The sequence below is a fragment of the Topomyia yanbarensis genome, unplaced genomic scaffold (assembly GCF_030247195.1).
Source record: "Topomyia yanbarensis strain Yona2022 unplaced genomic scaffold, ASM3024719v1 HiC_scaffold_16, whole genome shotgun sequence".
NCBI lineage: Eukaryota > Metazoa > Arthropoda > Insecta > Diptera > Culicidae > Topomyia > Topomyia yanbarensis.
In genome coordinates this window covers 95,187-116,229 of record NW_026683338.1, presented here as the reverse complement: position 1 = coordinate 116,229, position 21,043 = coordinate 95,187, and the positions used below count along the sequence as shown (strand labels likewise).

Below are 21,043 nucleotides of genomic sequence, written 5' to 3'. Positions count from 1 at the left end.
GTTAGAGTTTTGTCATGTGCACATAATTCAAAAAAATATCTTTTTTTAAAACCAAAATATCGATACATAGTAAGCGAGAAAATTGTGTAAAATTGCATAAGTTCCAACTCTGCCGAATAATAGTAACTGTTATGTGGTATAACAAAGCACTATAGCAAAGTAACTAGAAAATGCTTTTGGATTGGTATAGTAATTTTTGCTTTTGCGGATGAAAGAGTCAAAACACATTCGTGAATATGATTTGTATATAGTATGCAAGACGCATCATTCGAATCGTTATCTTCTGCAGCCCAGACTTTGGAACATACTTACTTTATATACACGTACAATGCACCGGCTCTACCTATTCCTTCGACGCCATCGTGCTTCATCTCTGTTACTGCATATTGCTGTATTTTTAACGTTTGTATTGGCGTTTGGTTTTCAAAAAAGCATCGGAATAAATATACTTTTTGACCGGTTTTTGAAAAAAATTGTTAAAATATGAAATTTAATAAGCTTTACAACGTCGTATAAATGGTCAAAATTGATTTCAAACTACCGGAGTTATAGCAATATGAAGATAAAAGGAAATTTTGACGTATTTTAAAGATTTGTTCTATACAAAATGAAATAGTCAAAACACGAATATTTTTAAACATGTTACTTTACGAATGATTTTAGAATAAAACTATCCAATTTACTTACAAATTTAAAAAAAAATGGACATATTAGAGCGATTTTAGTTCTGGGGTACGAATGTACCCCACAAAACAGTTTACGTAGAAAAAAGTCGCCGCGGCCTAAGTAGCGATTTTAAAGTACCTGTCGAAATTTATATTCCATTAAAGAAAGTTGAACCGATATTTTCCGATAAATTCCTGTTGACTTGGTTTATTACTAATTATCATGAAAAATAAACCGCAAAGAGATTTTAGACGTGAAACACGTATTATTGAATGCTCTTTCATGAATGTTCGTTTACGTCGGGTTCGGGTCGGATCCGGGTTTCGAGTCCAAAAACCCGAACCCGACCATCTCTACCAAGCAGACAAATTGTCCAAGGTATCTTGCAATGGTCCTTGCAGATCGACGGCTTTGGGACCTGTAATAGAGACCACACCGTCATCTGCAAGCTGCCTTAGCGTGCAGGAATTGACAAGACATTCGTCAATGTCATTCACGTAAAAGTTATAGAGTAGGGGGCTTAGACATGAGCCCTGGGGAAGACCCATGTAGCTAATTCGTGATGTCGATAAATCACCATGCGAAAAATGCATATGTTTTTCAGACAGCAAGTTTAGCAAAAAGTTGTTTAGAGTCGGTGAAAGACCATGCTGGTGCAGCTTCTCAGAAAGAATTTTGATAGAAACTGAATCAAAAGCCCCCTTTATATCTAGGAAAACTGATGCCATCTGCTCTTTGCTAGCATAAGCCATTTGAATTTCTGTTGAGAGCAACGCAAGACAATTGTTCGTCCCTTTGCCTTTGCGGAAACCAAATTGTGTATCTGACAGTAAGCCATTTGCTTCAACCCAATTATCGAGGCGAAACAAGATCATTTTCTCTAACAACTTTCGGATACAGGACAGCATTGCAATCGGTCGATACGAGTTGTGGTCGGAGGCTGGTTTTCCTGGTTTTTGAATGGCGATGACCTTCACTTGCCTCCAGTCATGAAGGACAATATTACCCTCAAGAAACTTATTAAATAAATTCAACAAGCGTCTCTTGGCAGAGTCTGGCAGATTCTTTAACAAGTTAAATTTGATTCTGTCTGGCCCTGGGGCTTTATTGTTACATGATAAGAGAGCAAGTGAGAACTCCACCATCGAAAACGGTGTTTCGTTCGCGTTATTGTGAGGGGACGCGGCGCGGTAGATCTTCTGTGCCGGGGCGGAATCCGGACAAACCTTCTTGGCAAAATCGAATATCCAACGGTTTGAATATTCCACGCTCTCATTGGTACTGTTTCGGTTTCGTAAGCGCCGGGCCGTACTCCAAAGAGTGCTCATCGATGTTTCTCTCGTTAGTCCGTCGACGAACCGGCGCCAGTAGCTACGTTTTTTGGCTTTTATCAAACTCTTCATGCGCGTTTCCGCCATCGCATACTGTCGGTAGCTAGCTGGCAGCCCGTCGTCCCGGATGGTCTTATACGCAGCGACTATCTCCGCATACACGTCTGAGCACTCTTTGTCCCACCATGGATTGGGAAGACGCCCGCGTGAATTCGCGTCTGGTACACGTTTAGTCTGAGCTTGAATCGCGGTATCGAGAATCAAGCCAGCCAGGAACCCGTACTCTTCCTCCGGAGGAAGCTCTTGTGTCGATTCTACTTTTTCGGATATCGCGGACGCGTAGCTCTTCCTATCAATATTTCGTGTGAGGTCATACGAAACATTGATTGTATTCGGTGGCCCTGAACCGTTAGCAATATTAATTACGATTGGCAGATGGTCGCTGCCGTGGGGATCAGAGGCTACCTTCCACATGCAATCTAACCGCAGCGATGTCGAGCAGAGGGACAGATCTAAGGCGCTCGGTCGCGCTGGAGGGGCAGGAATCCCTGTCATTTCACCCGTATTCAAAATAGTCATATTGAAGTTGTCGCAAAGCTCATGGAGTAGGGTAGATCGATTATCGTCATGAAGCCAACCCCATGCCGTGCCGTGGGAGTTGAAGTCACCTAAAACTAGCCTCGGTGCGGGGAGGAGTTCCGCAATATCGCAAAGCCGTCGGTGGCTAACTGAGGCTCTAGGGGGGATGTAGGTGGAAGCAATTAATTCTGGTTTGGTAAGCGACAACTTCAATGCCTGGTGTCGAGGGGAGGTCGATCCGATTGAAAGAATAGCACTTTTTGATCCCCAAAAGTACTCCTCCGTAAGAGTCTTCTCGATCCAAGCGAATAATATTAAAATCGTGAAAGTGTAGGGTTATTTCTGAAGTGAGCCATGTCTCGCATAGGTCAAATGCATCGCATTTCAAATTATTTAGTAAGATTTTAAACGAATCGATTTTCGGGATAATACTTCGGCAATTCCACTGTAGAACAGTGATTAAATCCTTGACCTCGTTCGATGAATTAGCCATCGAAGGATACAATCGCTGAAAGGAGGGGCCATTTCGCAGTGAACTGCATCAAGAATGTTTTTACTGCGGGGAGAAAGCTTATCAAGATACTTTTAAGGGGGTCAGAAATGTTCAACGCTGTAAGAATACGGTCCACAATGTCAGAGAAATTTATTAAACCGGCACTGTTTTCTTTCTCTGGCTGAGATTTGGGAACACTTGGGGTTTTTGATGTTCCTGGTAGTGCTGGGAACTCCTTTTCTGAGCTCAGGTTACTGAGACCGGGAGCGACTTGCTTCGGTTTTACAACAGTACTTCCTTGAGTAGTTATTTTAGGGGGACCATGAAGAGACACCTTCTGGCCTTTACGACGAAGCTTGGAAGAGGAAATGTTCTTCCTTTTTCTACTACTTCTAGGCACAGCAGAAGATGTTCCCTCCTGGGGTTCATCACAGTCGCCTTCGTCAGTAGACAAGCTGGTAAAGATGTTCGTAGAGACAGGTGGCGTAGCTATCTTAAGCATTTCTGCAAAAGATCGCTTAGAGCGTCCCTGAAGGGAACGCTTAAGATTTTCCTCGCGCTGTTTGTACGCGGGACATGAAGGGAGATCATGTGGGTTTCCCCCACAGTAGAGACACTTTTCGACATCTCTACCACAGGAATCATCCGCATGATTCCCACCGCATTTCCCACAGCGGGCTTTGTTGCTACAATGGGAGGCTGTGTGTCCCAATTGTTTGCAATTAGTACAGTTCATGACCCGCGGCACAAAGAGGCGAACAGGTAGACGAACCTTGTCAAAGAGGAGGTAATTGGGCAGGGCAGAGCCGGCGAAGGTCACCCGATAAGAGTCTGAGTTGACGTATGTTTTCTTCCCGTCAGCTGCGACTGATGCTGAATGCAAACGTTTGCATTTCAGTATCTTCACTGGCTTAAGCATGGGGTCTTTGAAACAGCCAGTCCCATATTTTAGCAGGTCCTTGCAATTCAGACTCGAATCGGAAACGACCCCACTGACTTCAACCCTGCTAGCTGGAATATACACCCTGTACTCCCTCGTAAAGGGCTCGTAGCCAGCAATTTTATTTGCCTGAGTTGAACTGTTAACAACCACCTGAAGCTTATCAGGGCGAATTTTCGATATTTCTGTCACGGCCGAATACCGGTCTGTTAGAACGCGAGAAAACTGCAACAGATTCAAACACTTTTTTTCTTTGGTCCGAAAGAAGATCACAAATGGCCCGGTGGCCGAGCTCGGATATACTTTGAGCCGGGGAGCCGATTTTGTTTCGACGTCCATCTCACCTTGAGACGAACCGCCGTCAGGGGAAGTCATTTTTGCACGGGCCTATTGCCTAGTGCACGTTATTAAGACAACCAAGAAGGGGAAACGAAAACTAATACTTAGCTTGTGTAGGTAACGGTATCCAGACGGCTTACTAGAAGAACACTGCTTCACTTCACTGACCGGCTAACGGTACAGAAACAGAAACACAAAAGAAGGGAAAAAATACTGAAACCTCAACTGGGCGTAGAGTGTGCAAATAACCTTGAACGCGGATTAACACTATTTGTCGCTATAGAGTGTACGGACCGATGACAAAAGACTTCTATCTCGACTGAGTGCTCGATAACGAATGACAGAATTGGTTGTACGCTAGGATAGATCGTACAGACGCACACCGGTCTTATCATCGTCAATCTAAACGGGTATCTTGATTCTAACATTGTCATGTGCAACGACGTGTTGCATGTTGTTTCCCATAGCCAAACTTTTCGCCATGGCCAAAGTTTTAAATGCTATCAGTACCGCATTACGAGTATGCGCCTTTATTAATTGTTCCACTTCCCGAACACAAGGGCGGATTGGACAAACGACCACTGTATTGTGTCGAAGATTGTTCAAATTTTGCTGCAGAGTTTCAATCATTTTTAAATAAACGATCGATAACGCATCAATGAAAGTAACGGTGCATTATTTTCCACACTGGCTTGGAACAACTGTTATTTTTCGATTGCTTTGCTGGCGCGGCACATATAGACATCAGACTGTAGGCAGAAACGTTGGTTTGATTCACTGTACTCTTAACAAGCAGCGCTCAATAAGGTTATTCCACGACAGTTATTGTTGTTTTGCCATTTTCCTTTTCATGAAATGGATTTCCAGTAAAACGAAAAACTGCCACTTGCAAGAAAGCTCTAGAAGAAGCAGAATCGCCAAAACTTCGATGTGTCTTCTTAGAGGTAGGTACTAAAGGAAATTTTTCGGATACCGGAATCATTATTTCAGCGACATTGACAGCGGCCACAATTTGGTCCACAACTGGAATCGGTTCGATGGCCAAATGTTGCAAACAGACTACAGCTCATTCATATTGTACGTACATGCGAACGCCTTTTTCTCTTTTCAATTTCCATGTAAAAAAGTAAGTTGGAAAAACAAATGACGAGGTATTATGGAGAGATTAAAAAAGCATCGGATGGTACAATTGAGAGATTCGAGTGTATTAAGTTTTGTTTGTCGTACTCTGGAGCAGAGCGAATAAAGCGAAAACTCAATAATTTTAAATATAACGGGTGCTCAATAAAAAATGAGAATGATTTCAATACCTTTCTGTAATTAAAGAAAAGAGCGTAAATTATTTTCTCTCCAAAAGAATTGCTCTCTGCACTCCGTATAAATGGGAGACATGTTTCTTTTCGCTCGGGTGCTGTCAGCTTAATCGAAGATGGCGTTGAAACAGCAAGTACTCCGCGAGTGTGTTGTGCGGTTTTACGAAACACTTGGGCATCGTGGAAAAAAGTTTACGGTAGACCACTTTCGAGACGAAACCGTGCCCGTGAGTACAGTTTACCAGATCCTGGCATCCCTGAGCGTGGAGCGGAAGGCCGGTAGCGGCCACACACCCTTAAGTAAAATACAAGTTTAAGCATAAATTTAAAAGAAATGTTATGCTGTACATCGCCATATCGGACAGAAGAATTTCAAAACCATGGTTCAAGCCGAGCGGTCTGGCCATTAATCAACAAGTGTACCAGAAGAGGTGTCTTGAGAAAATTCTTCTGCCGTTCTTAAAGGAGCATCATACGGTTGGGAAGTACGTCTTCTGGCCGGACAAGACGTCTTCCCATTACGCCAAGACGACGCTGAGCAGAAAAAGATATCTTACGTGCCGAAAGAGAGAAACCCGACGAACTTGCCCCAGTGCCGTCCCATTGGGGTTTTTTCGGCTCTCTCAGTGATTTAGTGTATAAAAATAATTGGCGAATCAAGGATACGAAGCAGTTGACCACCAGGATCCGGAATTGTATCCAGAAGAAGGACGTCAGGTCCGTCCAGTGCTCTTGTGATTGCATCGCGACTAAGTTACGTCGTACTGCTGACCAGGGCCCCTTCTCCAATATTCATTCACGTTTTTTTGAAAAATAAACATTATGTTTTTAATAAAAAATTCTGAATTCGTTAAAGATTTTTACTTTTGTTTTATAACTACATGACTCTTATTTTTATTGAACACCTGATATTAGGCTTACAGGAGGAAAACCAGGACAAGTCAAGCTTTTGACTCGACTTCCCAGGACACCAGGACAGTCAGTGAAAAACTAGGACATGTCCTGGGAAACCAGGACGTATGGTCACCCTACTCAGTGGCGCATAACCTGGGTTCGAAACTGGCTTCAAACAAACGGTTTGACAGGACTTTGGTCCGAAACTGAGTTAGTTTCTGCCTCAAGTGAACACGACATAACTAGAACCAGACAGCATTCCGGCTCATTCTCCAGTTAAACTTAACAAGGTTATGTGGTTTTTGTTTGAGGCGAAACTGAGTCTGTTCCTAACCCCAACTGCTGTCAAAATGTATGAACTGACAGCGGTTGGGGTTAGAACCTGACTCAGTTTCAGGTTCAAGCGAAATCGCCATTAGAAAAAAGCTTCAATAGCCCTTATACGTTTAATATTTTGTCAATAATAGAGAGTATTGACAAAAGTATTGAACGTATAATAGAAAAAAGTTGGATTGGCGATATGCATTCAAAAATGTAATTGATGTATAGATATGAATTCCGTCAATATGCCAATATATTGAAAATCTATCGCAGCGATGTCAGATATGAAGACATGTCTTTGGAGAATAAGGCCTAGATAAATGAGTCATATCGGAAAGCGTAAAATGTTGGTATCATTTCATTTATCTAGGCCTTATTCTCCATAAAAACGTAAGATTTTAATTATGTAAACCTAATCAATATACAAATTAAAAATTATTTCTTCTAATGAAAAGTAATTTTGATGAAGAAAATATATTTTTACATTTCTTATAAAAGAAATGTATAGAATTCGCTCAAACTTTCAAGACTTTTTCCGAGGCCCGGTGGGCCGAGTCTTATATACCAATCGACTCAGCTCGACGATTTGGGACAATGTCTGTGTGTGTATGTAACGAACAAATTCTCATTCGTGTTTCTCAGCAATGGCTGAACCGATCTTATCCAAACCAATTTTAAATGAAAGACCTAAAAAACAGTAAAAACGCTATTAATTTGTTTTTGATCCTGATGTTTAGTTTCCAAGATATGAATGTTTGAATGTGTAAAAATGGCGTTTTTTGCAGTTTTTTTCAAATTATCTGCCGAAATTGACAACATGGATTAACAATTTGTATGTTTTTAGACATCTTTAACGAATACCTTTCGAACAAGCTATAGCTATATTGTTGAAATCGGACTATTATCAAAAGAGATATTTAACATTAAATGCGGACGAAAGATTTTTATCATTTCCCATTGCCAGAAATATGACCAAAACATGTAATCTATTAGTAACGCCAAAACGGCTTATTTTAGGTCAATAGTATCTTCGGAGAATTTAATGGAGGCAATATTCCCATTCTTTTGGTATTGTGCTTTTGCTGATTAATCCCTCTATGAGTGAGATATTTCACAAATTTTTTTGGAAGTGATTATATCGAACTGATATCTTCAGCAAATTTGTAGCTCTTATTTTTGGAAATAACTTTACTGAAGACTTCAAATATCTATTTTGAATACTGTAAAAGTTATGGCTTGTTGTTTGTGGATTACTCTTTATCGCCTATTTATTGTTCAATATAGTAATAATCCATTGAAATTAGCCAAGCATTATTTCGATAAAACGAATTTTGTATTTCAGTTTTCTATATACAACCGCTAGAAATAATCACCGAACACTTCCAAGTTGTCTGGAAGGAACTTGATAACTTATCAGTATAAAAATGTTCATTTGTGCGAACCTTCTGACTGCAATTTTTCTAACTTATAACCATCGGATCGATCTGAAACTTATCGGAAATAGAAAAGCTAAATAAATAACTCCAAGCAACGGCGTAGCCAAGAGAAGGTTTTGGGGTTCAACACCATACAACTCCCCCCCCCCCACCACACAAAAAAAAAAATATTGGATTGAAGTTGAAAATTTATTGATGCTGACTGATTTAATTCAATATTACAATAACAATTATCTGATCCGTACATTGATAACCTGTTGTTGTAAACATCATAAGGACTTTTGATAAATTGTCGGAATAGGGTCCTGATATGTAACTGATTTATTGGTCTTGATTTCACAGTTGTCTAATAGCATCAATATCAAAATCCTGCCTGAAAACATTCCAATAGCAAATTCAAGAGTTAAATCATAATCCTAAGATTTCTTTTCAAATTGTGCTCGCTTTTGTAGAGATGTACTGTAATAAGTGTCTTTATTTAATAGAAAGCGAAGTTAAAATTGATTTAATGTCTATGAAACATAGAACTGCTCACCAAAAAATGCATAACTTTCAACATTTGCTAAAAATGTTTTTGCCTTTCTCATTCACTCTAAAATTTGTCAATCTAATACTGACCCGGAGGGCCGATGCCAATCGACTCAATTCGTCGAGATCGGAAAATGTCTGTGTGTGTATGTATGTGTGTATGTGGAAAAAATGTGACATCTGTTTCTCAGAGATGGTTGGACCGATTTGCACAAAGTTAGTTTCAAATGAAAGGTACAACCTTCCCATCGGCTGCTATTGAATTTTTATTGATTGGACTTCCGGTTCCGGAGATACGAGTTGAAGAGTGCAATCACACAGCAAATTCCCATATAAACTGAAATAAAAAAAATGGAAAATCAAATTTGTATTTTTGATGCCAAATGATTTTAAAATGCATAAAGCATTGAGATGTTTGACAAAAATTGACTTTTTTGGATTTTGGTACATTTTTGCCTTTCTCATATAGAAAGGTTATGCAATCACTCTAAAAATCGTCAATCATACCGGCCCGGAGCGAGTATGCAGTGAGGGGTTGCTACTTTAAAATTAAAACTAGTTTAAAATTTCTTAATAAGTTGAAAATTTTCGGCCGGACCCGGTTCTCCCGGATCTTTCTCCATGATCCGCCGCTAGTTTCAAGCGATGTTTCAGTATCACATAGTATCTCAAGATCGTGGCTGTCGATCCGTTGTATGTATGTGCAAATCGTACTGAACATGTAATATTCATTTCCACCATTGTATTGAACATAACCAGCCATGGAATCATATTGTGGACAAATGAGAAAAGCACAATTGCACCACTAGGTGGATTAAAACAGGTTTTTATTTTGGGAATGCGTCGAGTTGAGACGAAAACGTAATATGATTAATAACGAGGATAGCACTTTCCGAATATAAAGAGAAATTTATGAAAAGTGACGATTTCCATTCGACTCTAGCAGGTCCTGATCGATTTTGATGAGCATTTGATTTTTGTTGTATGACCAATTATATGTATAGGTAAAATGTTCAAAAACAGTAATTTTAGGTCAAGATAGCATCATTTTGAAACCGCTAATTTCGGAGGTTTAGTATCTTCGATGAGTTTTACAAACGTTAAACAGTGCATCATTTGATAAAATAATTTTGACGGTATATCGTCCAAGAAGTATTTATGGTGAATTTTCTCAGGTTAATATTCATGACTACAATAAAGTCGCAACAAATTCGCTAAAGACACGAACTCTATTACTATTTTTTGAAAAATTAATTCTGCATAATTTTAAAATTTCAAAAATCACGGTTTCGGAATTATGCCGTTTGGACAGTAAGATCGATTTTCACCAAACCCCCACCAAATCAAATTTCTAGCTACGCCGCTGACTTCAAGTAAGTAAAAAGAAAGTCGTTCTACACTGGTTCACAAGAAACTTCTTCGAATGCTAAATATCTATTATAATACATTGAAACCCCGGTTTTATCAGCCATATATGAATATATGTTTGATGGGCTCCAGCAGACGAACAAGACTGAATTCGAGTAAATCCTTTCTTGGGCATGTTTTCCTTATCATGAAGATGGAAATATGCAAAAATAAAAAGTTCATCATATTCAGAAATAGTTATCAGACTACATCAAGGGACGGGAAGAATATTTTAAAAGCTTCAGTTTATTATAAAGAAAAAATATTGCCCGATTTAGTCAATGTCCCCATTTTGTCAGCCTAAAATACTCCATGAGACTGATAAAAAGGGGTCTTTATTGTATGTATTATTCACTGTGTTTCACATTAATAGGTACATTTCGGTTTTGGGGACCGTAAACCGGGGTGACTTTGATCATCGGGGTGACTTTGATCACTCGAAACATTTTTCGTAGATCGCTTATTAAACCAGAATAATCTACCGAATCATTTTAATTTGGAATGATTTTTACTCTAAACTTATAAAATACTGATTTGTTATACTTTTTAAGTATATTGTACGGTTTTTGGGTACAAAAACTACAAAAAACCGAAATTTGACTTCACCTTATTTTTACGAAGCTTCGTAAAGTGTTTTTTTTATAATGCAAATAAATCTCAGATTTGAGTAAGAGTAATAAATTACAAGTGAGTTTTTATTTTCCTTTGGAGTGCGATGAGCCAAATTTACTTTCAAAGTTTGTTAATTTTAAATTCAATTTTTTGTGAAACTAGTTGGCAATTCTTTCAAATTATTTTAAGCTAAAATTCGGAACTTTTTTTATTGTTCAATATTCCAACGTGTTAAACTGGATGAAACATTTTGTACATTGATAAAGCAATGAAATAAAACTATTTTTGCCGATTTAAAGGTTTTCAGAAGTTTTTATTCTAGTTGGACATCAATTATACAATTTTGGTTACTCGAATTTTACAGTACATTGAAATACTTTGTATAATACCAATTAACATCTATTTAACTAGCTTCAGTTTATTATAAAGAAAAAATATTGCCCGATTTAGTCAATGTCCCCATTTTGTCAGCCTAAAATACTCCATGAGACTGATAAAAAGGGGTCTTTATTGTATGTATTATTCACTGTGTTTCACATTAATAGGTACATTTCGGTTTTGGGGACCGTAAACCGGGGTGACTTTGATCATCGGGGTGACTTTGATCATCGGTGTGACTTTGATCACTCGAAACATATTTCGTAGATCGCTTATTAAACCAGAATAATCTACCGAATCATTTTAATTTGGAATGATTTTTACTCTAAACTTATAAAATACTGATTTTTTATACTTTTTGAGTATATTGTACGGTTTTTGGGTACAAAAACTACAAAAAACCGAAATTTGACTTCACCTTATTTTTACGAAGCTTCGTAAAGTGTTTTTTTTATAATGCAAATAAATCTCAGATTTGAGCAAGAGTAATAAATTACAAGTGAGTTTTTATTTTCCTTTGGAGTGCGATGAGCCAAATTTACTTTTAAGAGTTTGTTAATTTTAAATTCAATTTTTTGTGAAACTAGTTGGCAATTCTTTCAAATTATTTTAAGCTAAAATTCGCAGCTTTTTTTTATTGTTCAATATTCCAACGTGTTAAACTGGATGAAACATTTTGTACATTGAAAAAGCAATGAAATAAAACAATTTTAGCCGATTTAAAGGTTTTCAGAAGTTTTTATTCTAGTTGGACATCAATTATACAATTTTGGTTACTCGAATTTTACAGTACATTAAAATACTTTGTATAATACCAATTAACATCTATTTAACTAGCGTCAGTTTATTATAAAGAAAAAATATTGCCCGATTTAGTCAATGTCCCCATTTGGTCAGCCTAAAATACTCCATGAGACTGATAAAAATGGGTCTTTATTGTATGTATTATTCACTGTGTTTCACATTAATAGGTACATTTCGTTTTTGGGGACCGTAAACCGGGGTGACTTTGATCATCGGGGTGACTTTGATCACTCGAAACATTTTTCGTAGATCGCTTATTAAACCAGAATAGTCTACCGAATCATTTTAATTTGAAATGATTTTTACTCTAAACTTATAAAATACTGATTTGTTATACTTTTTGAGTATATTGTACGGTTTTTGGGTACAAAAACTACAAAAAACCGAAATTTGACTTTACCTTATTTTTGCGAAGCTTCGTAAAGTGTCTTTTTTATAAAACAAACAAATCTCAGATTTGAGCAAGAGTAATAAATTACAAGTGAGTTTTTATTTTCCTTTAGAGTGCGATGTGCCAAATTTACTTTTAAGAGCTTGTTAATTTTAAATTCAATTTTTTGTGAAACTAGTTGGCAATTCTTTCAAATTATTTTAAGCTAAAATTCGGAACATTTTTTTATTTTTCAGTATTCCAACGTGTTAAACTGGATGAAACATTTTGTACATTGATAAAGCAATGAAATAAAAAAAAATTTAGCCGATTTAAAGGTATTCAAAATCTTTTATTCTAGTTGGACACCAATTATACAATTTTGGTTACTCGAATTTTACAGTACATTGAAATACTTTGTATAATATCAATTAACATCTATTTAACTATGGGTATCATTCCAGAGTTAGTTTAAACAAGCATTTGAATGGAGAACACTTACAGCAATAACTTAATGTGGGTGAACCTGCAGGTTATCAAAGTCACCCCGGAATACGAAAACGGACTTCATCTTGAAATCATTTTTAGAAAAATAGCTGTGAGCGGACAATTTTAGGTAAAACTATCCAATTTTGTTCTACATACATCAGTACATGGTTTAAAAATATTAAACTTTAAAAAAAATGAGTTGCGCCTAAAAATATGTAATGATTACTTCGAAAAGTGATCAATTGCACCCCGGTTAACGGGATTTTTTTTATTGCATCGAATTGCAACAATTTTTAAGTAGTTTTCAAGGGGTTATTTTATAGAATTCTTCCAAAATTTGGCGAACCTATTCCAATTCTTTTACCAATTAAGGCCATTACAAATCTTTTTTAAAAATTATGTCCAAGTACAAATTTTTTTTCTGAAGAGGAGGGGGGGGGGCAAACAAAAAATAAATATTTATTTTAATAATCATATTTTTTTTTACATTTTCTTTCGATTGTTCTCGTGGACGTTTCCGCAGGGTGATTTCGTGTAGCGAGGTTGAACTATTTGTTTTACTTGAAAAATTCAAGCAAATATTACTGAATCAATCAAAAGTTCATATAAGAAAGGGATGCTAAAGTTTTCGTTTTAAATAATTTTCCGAAAAGTGCCATTTCTAAATTCCCAATAAAAGCTTGAAAATTCTCTAAGAACCTAATGTAAACATTTCAGAGTACTTTAAGGTATTAACTTTTGGTTGCTAGAATAGTTTTCGTTCCGTCGTGGCGGCACACGGACCGACTTTACACATAAGGCATGAAAATCGGTCAAAGATGACCCTGCTTGATAACAATGTACAGAAACAGGATTGCAACATTTCACTTATGGAGTTTTGGTAAACATTCTGGAATGAATCCAAAGGTAGAGTGTGCGTCAATGGATTTATTTATCTCAGATATGGTTTTCTCTGACATTTTTTTCTATTGCGTATTTCGTATACAGTAGCCTGGCGAACGTACATCTTGTGTATACTATAATTTTTCTAACTCTAGTGGAAACATCAGCTTTGGTTTATCGCTTGTGCTTGTAGACTTGTAGATTTGTTTGTTTGGTACATAATAGTAATTCGGCTCGGGTCCGTGTACATCTTCAAAATCTTTGCATTTTCTCCATCTTGTTGCGTAGCAGGTAGCCACATCAGAGAAATTCATTTGACAATCGTACGGATTTATGAAATGTATAGCAATCATCAGTTCATTTTTGCCTTTTTCATATAAGGAAGATTGTGCAATCACTCTGAAACTCGACTTTTTAAGCTACACCCGGAGTGTCGAGTGTCATATACTACTAGATTCAGTTCGTCGATATCTGAAAATATCTGTATGTTTTATAGTATGGTTAAATAGCTTCAAAAGTGCATTGGCCGTAGGTGGGACTCACTTTTGTGCCTAACCACTACTAACAGTGCTTACTTTTCTTCCTTCCTTTTGTTCCACGAGACTGCATCGAAGCGTTATATCGTGGAGAGGCTGATTCAGTCTTAAGACAAAATGATAAATTAGAGCGGTTTAGCTCCGAACACCTATTCGGTCAATCGCAGTGGTGAACTTCCTTTAGCCATTTGGCTCCCGTTTCTGTGAACCATTTAGTTCCTGTTTTCGCGAGCCATCTCAATTCCTCTGCGGAAGTTCTCCCGATACCGATGCCCGTTGCGTGAGTCATTTAGCTCCCAGTTTTATCGCAATCTACTCGCATAGTCCATAAATCCTACTCAAAGGGCCAACCAGTACTTGGCGAGGACGGTTCGGCGATACCGGATGGAGCGTAGCTTCTGGTTCGTTGAAAACTCGATGACCCACCGCTCGTGCTTCACTCGACCTACTCGATCTTGTCCCTGACAGTGAAACTAGTCTGCTCACATGCTTCGGTCCGGCGATTCCAGCTGGTTCGTGGTGCCCAGTACACTGGCGCCTCAAGCAAAGCTGTGGTTGCTCTCGCAGCCTTCCCCTTAACATAATCGTCATGACTTTAAAAGTTCAAGTCGATGATATATTCTCCGTCCGCGATTTTCGCCTGTTGCTGTCTTTCGGCTGCTAGTCATCACCAACTCTGCTTTATGATAAGCAATCGTCTCCGTGTCGAGTGTCTCCTCTTCTAGCGATTGTCCGATTACTTCGAACGCGTACTTCGTTAGCTTGTTCAGGATTATACTCTCTCTAACATTACCAAGGTATATATTGACTACGCTGAAAGATCTCCATGTTTTCCCGGCATCGGAAGCAACATCACTTTTGGTCGCTTCCAATTATCGGTTCACTTTGAACATATCCGGGCTCTCATGTATCGCTTCATTTTTATGGCTTTCGACATCTCGATCAGCTGTTTGTTGGTAAATCGATCTTCATCTTTGTGATCATCCTCCCAACTGTACGGCGAAAATAGCTTCATGTTGTGGGGAAAACCTTTCGATGGTGACCTCCATCTTCTCCGGGCACCTTTCAGGTGGTGCAGCTGAGCCTTCTATCTTTGTTATGCCAACTTTGTAGGTGCCTTCTACGGAAATTCGCGTTGGCTTTGTGGCAATGCTTTCTTGTTCAGCTTGACTGCTTTGCTGAGAGCGGTTCTGAGCCGTGGAGCGCACCTTTGGGGTCATTTGGCCCGTCTTCTCTTGCGTTTTCGTTTACGACCATGTCGTTAGCGGTACTGCATTCATCTTGCTCATCGTTGGATGTTCTTATTTGTTGTTTGTGCTTACGGGTCGCTATTGTAAATCCTTCTTCATCGGTATTAGATTCTTTGTTGGTGGTGTTGGTTGTTGGTTTGGAAACATTTGCTGTAATCGTTGTTACTTCGATGTTGGTAATGGCAGTTGGTTTAGTGGTACTGGAGCCGATCGTTGTTGAGCTGGTGTTTGTGAATGCCCGGTCTGCAGTCGTTGGTTTACCAACTGGTTGTGGTTTAACATACGATGATTGTATACCGGCTTTGGTCGTATCAGGTGGAATTTCTTTAGCAGTCTCTGCGCAAGGTTTCCCGTGGTGTAGTGGATGATCACAATATTGACAGGTGCGTGACTAGTGTTCGTTGAGAATATTCAACATCATGAGGTGATTTGCATGTGAAAGTCAAGTAAGAGGGAATAGGTTTTGTCGGACGCATTCTCGCCACACGAACGCCGTTGCGGAGTCTTGGGAAGAAGTTCCTCCAAGTGTCCTCCTTAACACTATTCACTTCTCCGTATTTTGACATGATTTGTTTGATAGCGGAGGAACTAGTACGTGGTGCCAGGTCATGTATATGTATTTCAATGCTGTCAACATCTATATACGTTGGTATACTGTATAAAATGTCATTACATTCGATGACGTGTTTCATGTTGTTCTGGGAAGCGAATGATTCTGCTTGACTAATGTTTTTTAACATAATCAGTACCGCATGACATAAATGGTGGAATTACACCGCATAGAGTACCACAAGCTACGTTGAACTTCAAGTTCACCTTCAACATTTGCTCCACTTCACGAATTGATGGTCTTACCGGACATTTCGAGTAGTCAACAGCAACACAGTTTGCCCGCACCGTCATATACTTTTGCTTTGCATTGTCACTCATTGTTTGTTCACGTTTCACACATTAGGCAGAAGGAATCAATTTTTGCCTTTGCAAATAGACTAAACGTCGCGCGGGTAAATTTGATTACTTGCCCTGCTATAGCAGCGGAGCGATTTCTAGCTTCTGAACTGAGCGAGATGAGAAACCGAAGTGATCTCCGACTTCTTCTCCAAGCTCAGAGGCAACTTATACGTAGATCGATAATCGTCGTATTGCACCCGGGGACCGTTTCTCCTTGGTATGGTCGCAATACACGCCTTTGTTAGTAGTTCCGTGAACTCATTCGCATTTAGGTTGAAGAGGATACCCTCAAATTCAAGTTCCTCGACGGACACGTTCCTGTGAAAGATTGGTGTTTTCCAACTTCATTCGTTTATATATCTCCCACATATTCAAACCGTGTCATGTAATCAATGCTATACCAGATCGCTTGGAAGTCGCTGTGGATATATCCTCGCACACTTTTCAGTCCATCTTTCCGGTTACTTCAAGGCTACAAAAATTGACATCGATAATGGATTCCCGGCTCTCCCTGCGGTAAGTACCGATGATACCATTATTGGTAAGATCTATATTTAGCTTTGCTGGAGCATTCTTGATCGCTGATGGCCAGGCAAAGTCCTTTTGATTCCAGCGTCTATCTCGAAAATTTCGCATGTTTCTGGTTCTTGGAATATTTCAGAATTAAAGTCTCTTCTGCTTCTTGGAAAACGGTTTATTCCATTTTCACAAGCTTAGTCTTAAATGGAAGGTTTAATAGCAGATTTTGATCTGGTCAAGTTCATACGAATCGCACATATGGCTGCGGAAATACGGTATGAACACTACGATCCCATATGAAATCGTTAAATGTCAAAAACCTTTCGGTAAAGCTTATGTATATTGAATATTGAACCACATATAAATCGCAAGGAGTCTGATTTGAATTCAGATTGTTTCCTTATCGAAATTATTTTCGAATGCAACGATCGATTCTGTCTCTATCGACTGTTGCGTTTAAAATGGAATCGATTCAGAAGTCGGTCAGTGTTAGCCTTTCCATGGGATATTTGTTTGATAATACACTGGCGGGTCCTTCCTTCCGCGACCAGCAAACGTTTCATTTGATGTTGGACTGGATTGACGATTTCATTTAAACTTCATATTTACCCGAGAATGGTCAAAATAAAAACTATCATGGGATGGTAATTTCTAAAACTACCATAATAGTTTTCAGTGACGAAAAGCAAAACTCTATGGAAGCTGTTGTTGTTCTATAAAACGTGACAATTTTTTGAATTTTGGTTATTATAAAAAAAATTATTTGCCCCCTGATTTTTTTCAGCGATTTTGAAGGGGGGGGGGGGTGACATAATTTTTAAAAAAGATTTGTAATGGCCTAATTGGTATACTTAAGGGTTTATATGTTGGAGATAGAGAAAATACTGAAATTTTCAGCTTTTTTCCTACACAATATTACGAAAGCTTATTTACTATTTGAAATTTTTTACTAGTTTTATTTTTTATTTAACCGTGATTTTTTAATAAATAGTGACCATCACTTCACAACGTAGTCTATTTTTCATGGCTTGCGGTGAGCACGAATTGCTGAACTGAAAATTATGGAATAGAAATTAATTTTTAGTATTCTTTACAGATTTAACTCGCCGCGCAGATAGCTCTGAATTAGACCCGCTGGTGCCCTAAGACGATTTCACTAGATTTTCAGAGCACTGTGCACCCAGTGCATTAACGCAAGTGACGGAAGGTTATCGAAAAGTTTTGTGAAAATGAAAATTCCAGTAATGATGATGATTTTTCCAAACGGTTCGTTTTCGAGAGGTTTTTATTTGTTCTTTGGCATTAGGATTAGCGATAATTCAAATCAATTATACTACTGGGAAGTCACCTTTAGAAAAAGTCGACGTCGAAGTAAAATTTGGACTATGCACGCATGCATTCAGAGATAGCGTGATATCAGGGGCTGTGATTTCATTTCAACGCTTTTTTGTGAAAAGGGCGATACTTACAAATGTAAACATAAGGCTTTTTTCATACATGCTTTGAAACGCAACAAATTTACCTATAAATTTGGATTCTACGATATTGCTTTCTTAACCTACAGCAAAAAATACAACTGGCGAAACTGTATTTTTGTTTGTTTATTTAAAGTTTCGCCTTCCACGCTTCATGCAAACAAACAGGGCGATACTTTTTTTGCTAGGAGTTTAGAGGCGAAACTGCTTTTTTCGTATTTTTTTAGGATTATCAAGCTGATACCAGCTGTAAATAGTAACAATGATCGCTATTGAAAAAACCCGGACGAAATCGGTGGTGTAAAACGGTAGTTATTGTAAAAAACGTAAGGGCGATATTTCAATGCTGATAGGTGGGACCGAAAAAGTAAAAAATCGCCAAAGGGGCGATACTATCATTTTGTCAATTTCAATAGCAAACACAAATTTTAATTTAATAATTTCAAATACTTTATGAAGTTTTAGGTTTCGATCACTGAATCATGCAATCTAGGATGGAAAAAGCACAATAGTTCTTAAATAGGAAATAAAACCAAGTCTGGAAATATTCACTGTTGATTTTCTTTGAATGGTGTCAATGCTAGTATCAAGTATGGTTTTTTTGTTTTAGTGTTTCGGATTCTCCTCGTCAGTAACTAGCACCATCTGGGTGTCCAGTTAGACTATGTATCTGAACTAGTACCCAAATTAGCACTAGACACTAAATTCCAAAAAGTCACACGTCTTGCGTGAACACTAAACCACTGGCTTATACCGAGTGATGTCTCGATAGTAAGCACAGAGGTTCTGTTTGCCGACGAGGAATATGAACCGAAACTGTCTTTTGGTATAAGTACCAAACGCCTGGAATTATGCAAAATTCCCAAGTGGGAAAATTTTGGACAAGACCAATTTCTTTGTGCATGAGGGCACATGCCTTACATGAAGTATGGTTTTTTTGTTTTAGTTTTTCGGATTCTCCTCGTCAGTAACTAGCACCATCTGGGTGTCCAGTTAGACTATGTATCTGAACTAGTACCCAAATTAGCACTAGTTAGACACTAAATTCCAAAAAGTCACACGTCTTGCGTGAACACTAAACCACTGGCTTATACCGAGTGATGTCTCGATAGTAAGCACAGAGGTTCTGTTTGCCGACGAGGAATATGAACCGAAACTGTCTTTTGGTATAAGTACCAAACGCCTGGAATTATGCAAAATTCCCAAGTGGGAAAATTTTGGACAAGACCAATTTCTTTGTGCATGAGGGCACATGGACACCCAGATGGTGCTAGTTACTGACGAGGAGAATCCGAAACACTAAAACAAAAAAACCATACTTCATGTAAGGCATGTGCCCTCATGCACAAAGAAATTGGTCTTGTCCAAAATTTTCCCACTTGGGAATTTTGCATAATGCTAGTATCGCTTTTCTCAAAAAAAGTGTTGATTTCTTAGTTTCCAGTCGCGTTGGAAATTCGAGTAAAGTATAAACATCAAATCGATTCAAAAAAATTCGATTTTTTTGGCTCAGTACAATATATAACGTCTTTAGGAAAATTCAGTTTTCCCACCACAATGCATTGATTGAGGAATTTAAATATTTTATTAACAGAGCATTAGCAATAATTCGTTTCTATGTCTATTTTATGGGCCTTTTTTCGCTTTTCCATTGATTTGGTCTCAGATTTCTAGCACTGATGTTGTCCTATGCTGATTTGAGCGATTCTCTGAGTCCTGCCACTATCCCATGTAGTATGTGTTATCAAAAACATCGCGAAGCATCAAGTTCTAAATGTTCTCAAACGATATAATATCCGAAGAGAGTAATAAGAGTTATAAGAAATGTCTCATCACACTGTTAGGTGGATTAAGACGTTTTTACCACTGAATAGATTAAAATGAGGATAGAAAACGCGATAGTGGGCGAAAATCACTGAACCTTTTCCGAATTTAAAACGACCTACACAAACTTAACAAAAATAAATCCGGTTTTCGATTATTCGCAACAAAATATCGATTTCTACGAAAAACCGACTGTTTTCTTATCGCCTTTACTTCAAGTTTTGTAAAACTATGTTATGTTCATCCTAAATTAATTGAAATAGAACAACCATCCTACATAATAAACGCAAGAAAAAATCGTCATTTCTTGCGTTTATTATTCGGCTCAGAATATGCTGCATTTGTCAAACCTAGCAGGATATTTATAAAATGTTCTAGGAAATTTGCGCTTTCGGAAAATTTTTCACATTTGTTATCGACGATAGATCGCCAATTCACGGTTATTTGGACATTGTTGAACGTTGGTCCAACGAATGTCCTCATTGGATGATTTTGAAACTAACCGTTCTTAAACTGTTCGGAATGCTGTGGTGTTGTAAATCAGTTTCAAAATGACAAGCCGTCGAATAGTTTAAATCTGTCAAAATACTTCTAGAACACGGTGTACCCAAAGCGATGATTTGCCCATCTATTCTAAATATTGTATCCTTAATTTTGTTATTGTTATCACTTATATGATACATTGTTTTTTGCTGTCAGTCGTCAC

The 21,043-nt window shown here is 38.1% G+C and overlaps 1 protein-coding gene across 6 annotated transcripts in view; it reads left to right on the top strand.

Moving 5' to 3' along the window:
• The window catches only part of LOC131694809 (voltage-dependent calcium channel type D subunit alpha-1-like), a 153,791-nt gene that overhangs the window by 55,097 nt on the left and 77,651 nt on the right, over positions 1–21,043 (top strand). The window contains exon 2 of one of the 6 annotated variants that reach the window (XM_058983307.1): positions 18,741–18,785. The exons of 3 other annotated variants lie outside the window; for them this stretch is intronic. In XM_058983307.1, the coding sequence (XP_058839290.1) occupies positions 18,741–18,770 (30 nt within the window). In that variant the 3' untranslated portion in view covers positions 18,771–18,785. Of the gene's footprint in view, positions 1–12,668; positions 12,726–18,134; positions 18,156–18,740; positions 18,786–21,043 lie in introns of those variants that run through there. 2 more of the 6 variants (XM_058983310.1, XM_058983304.1) reach the window with 2 other exon arrangements.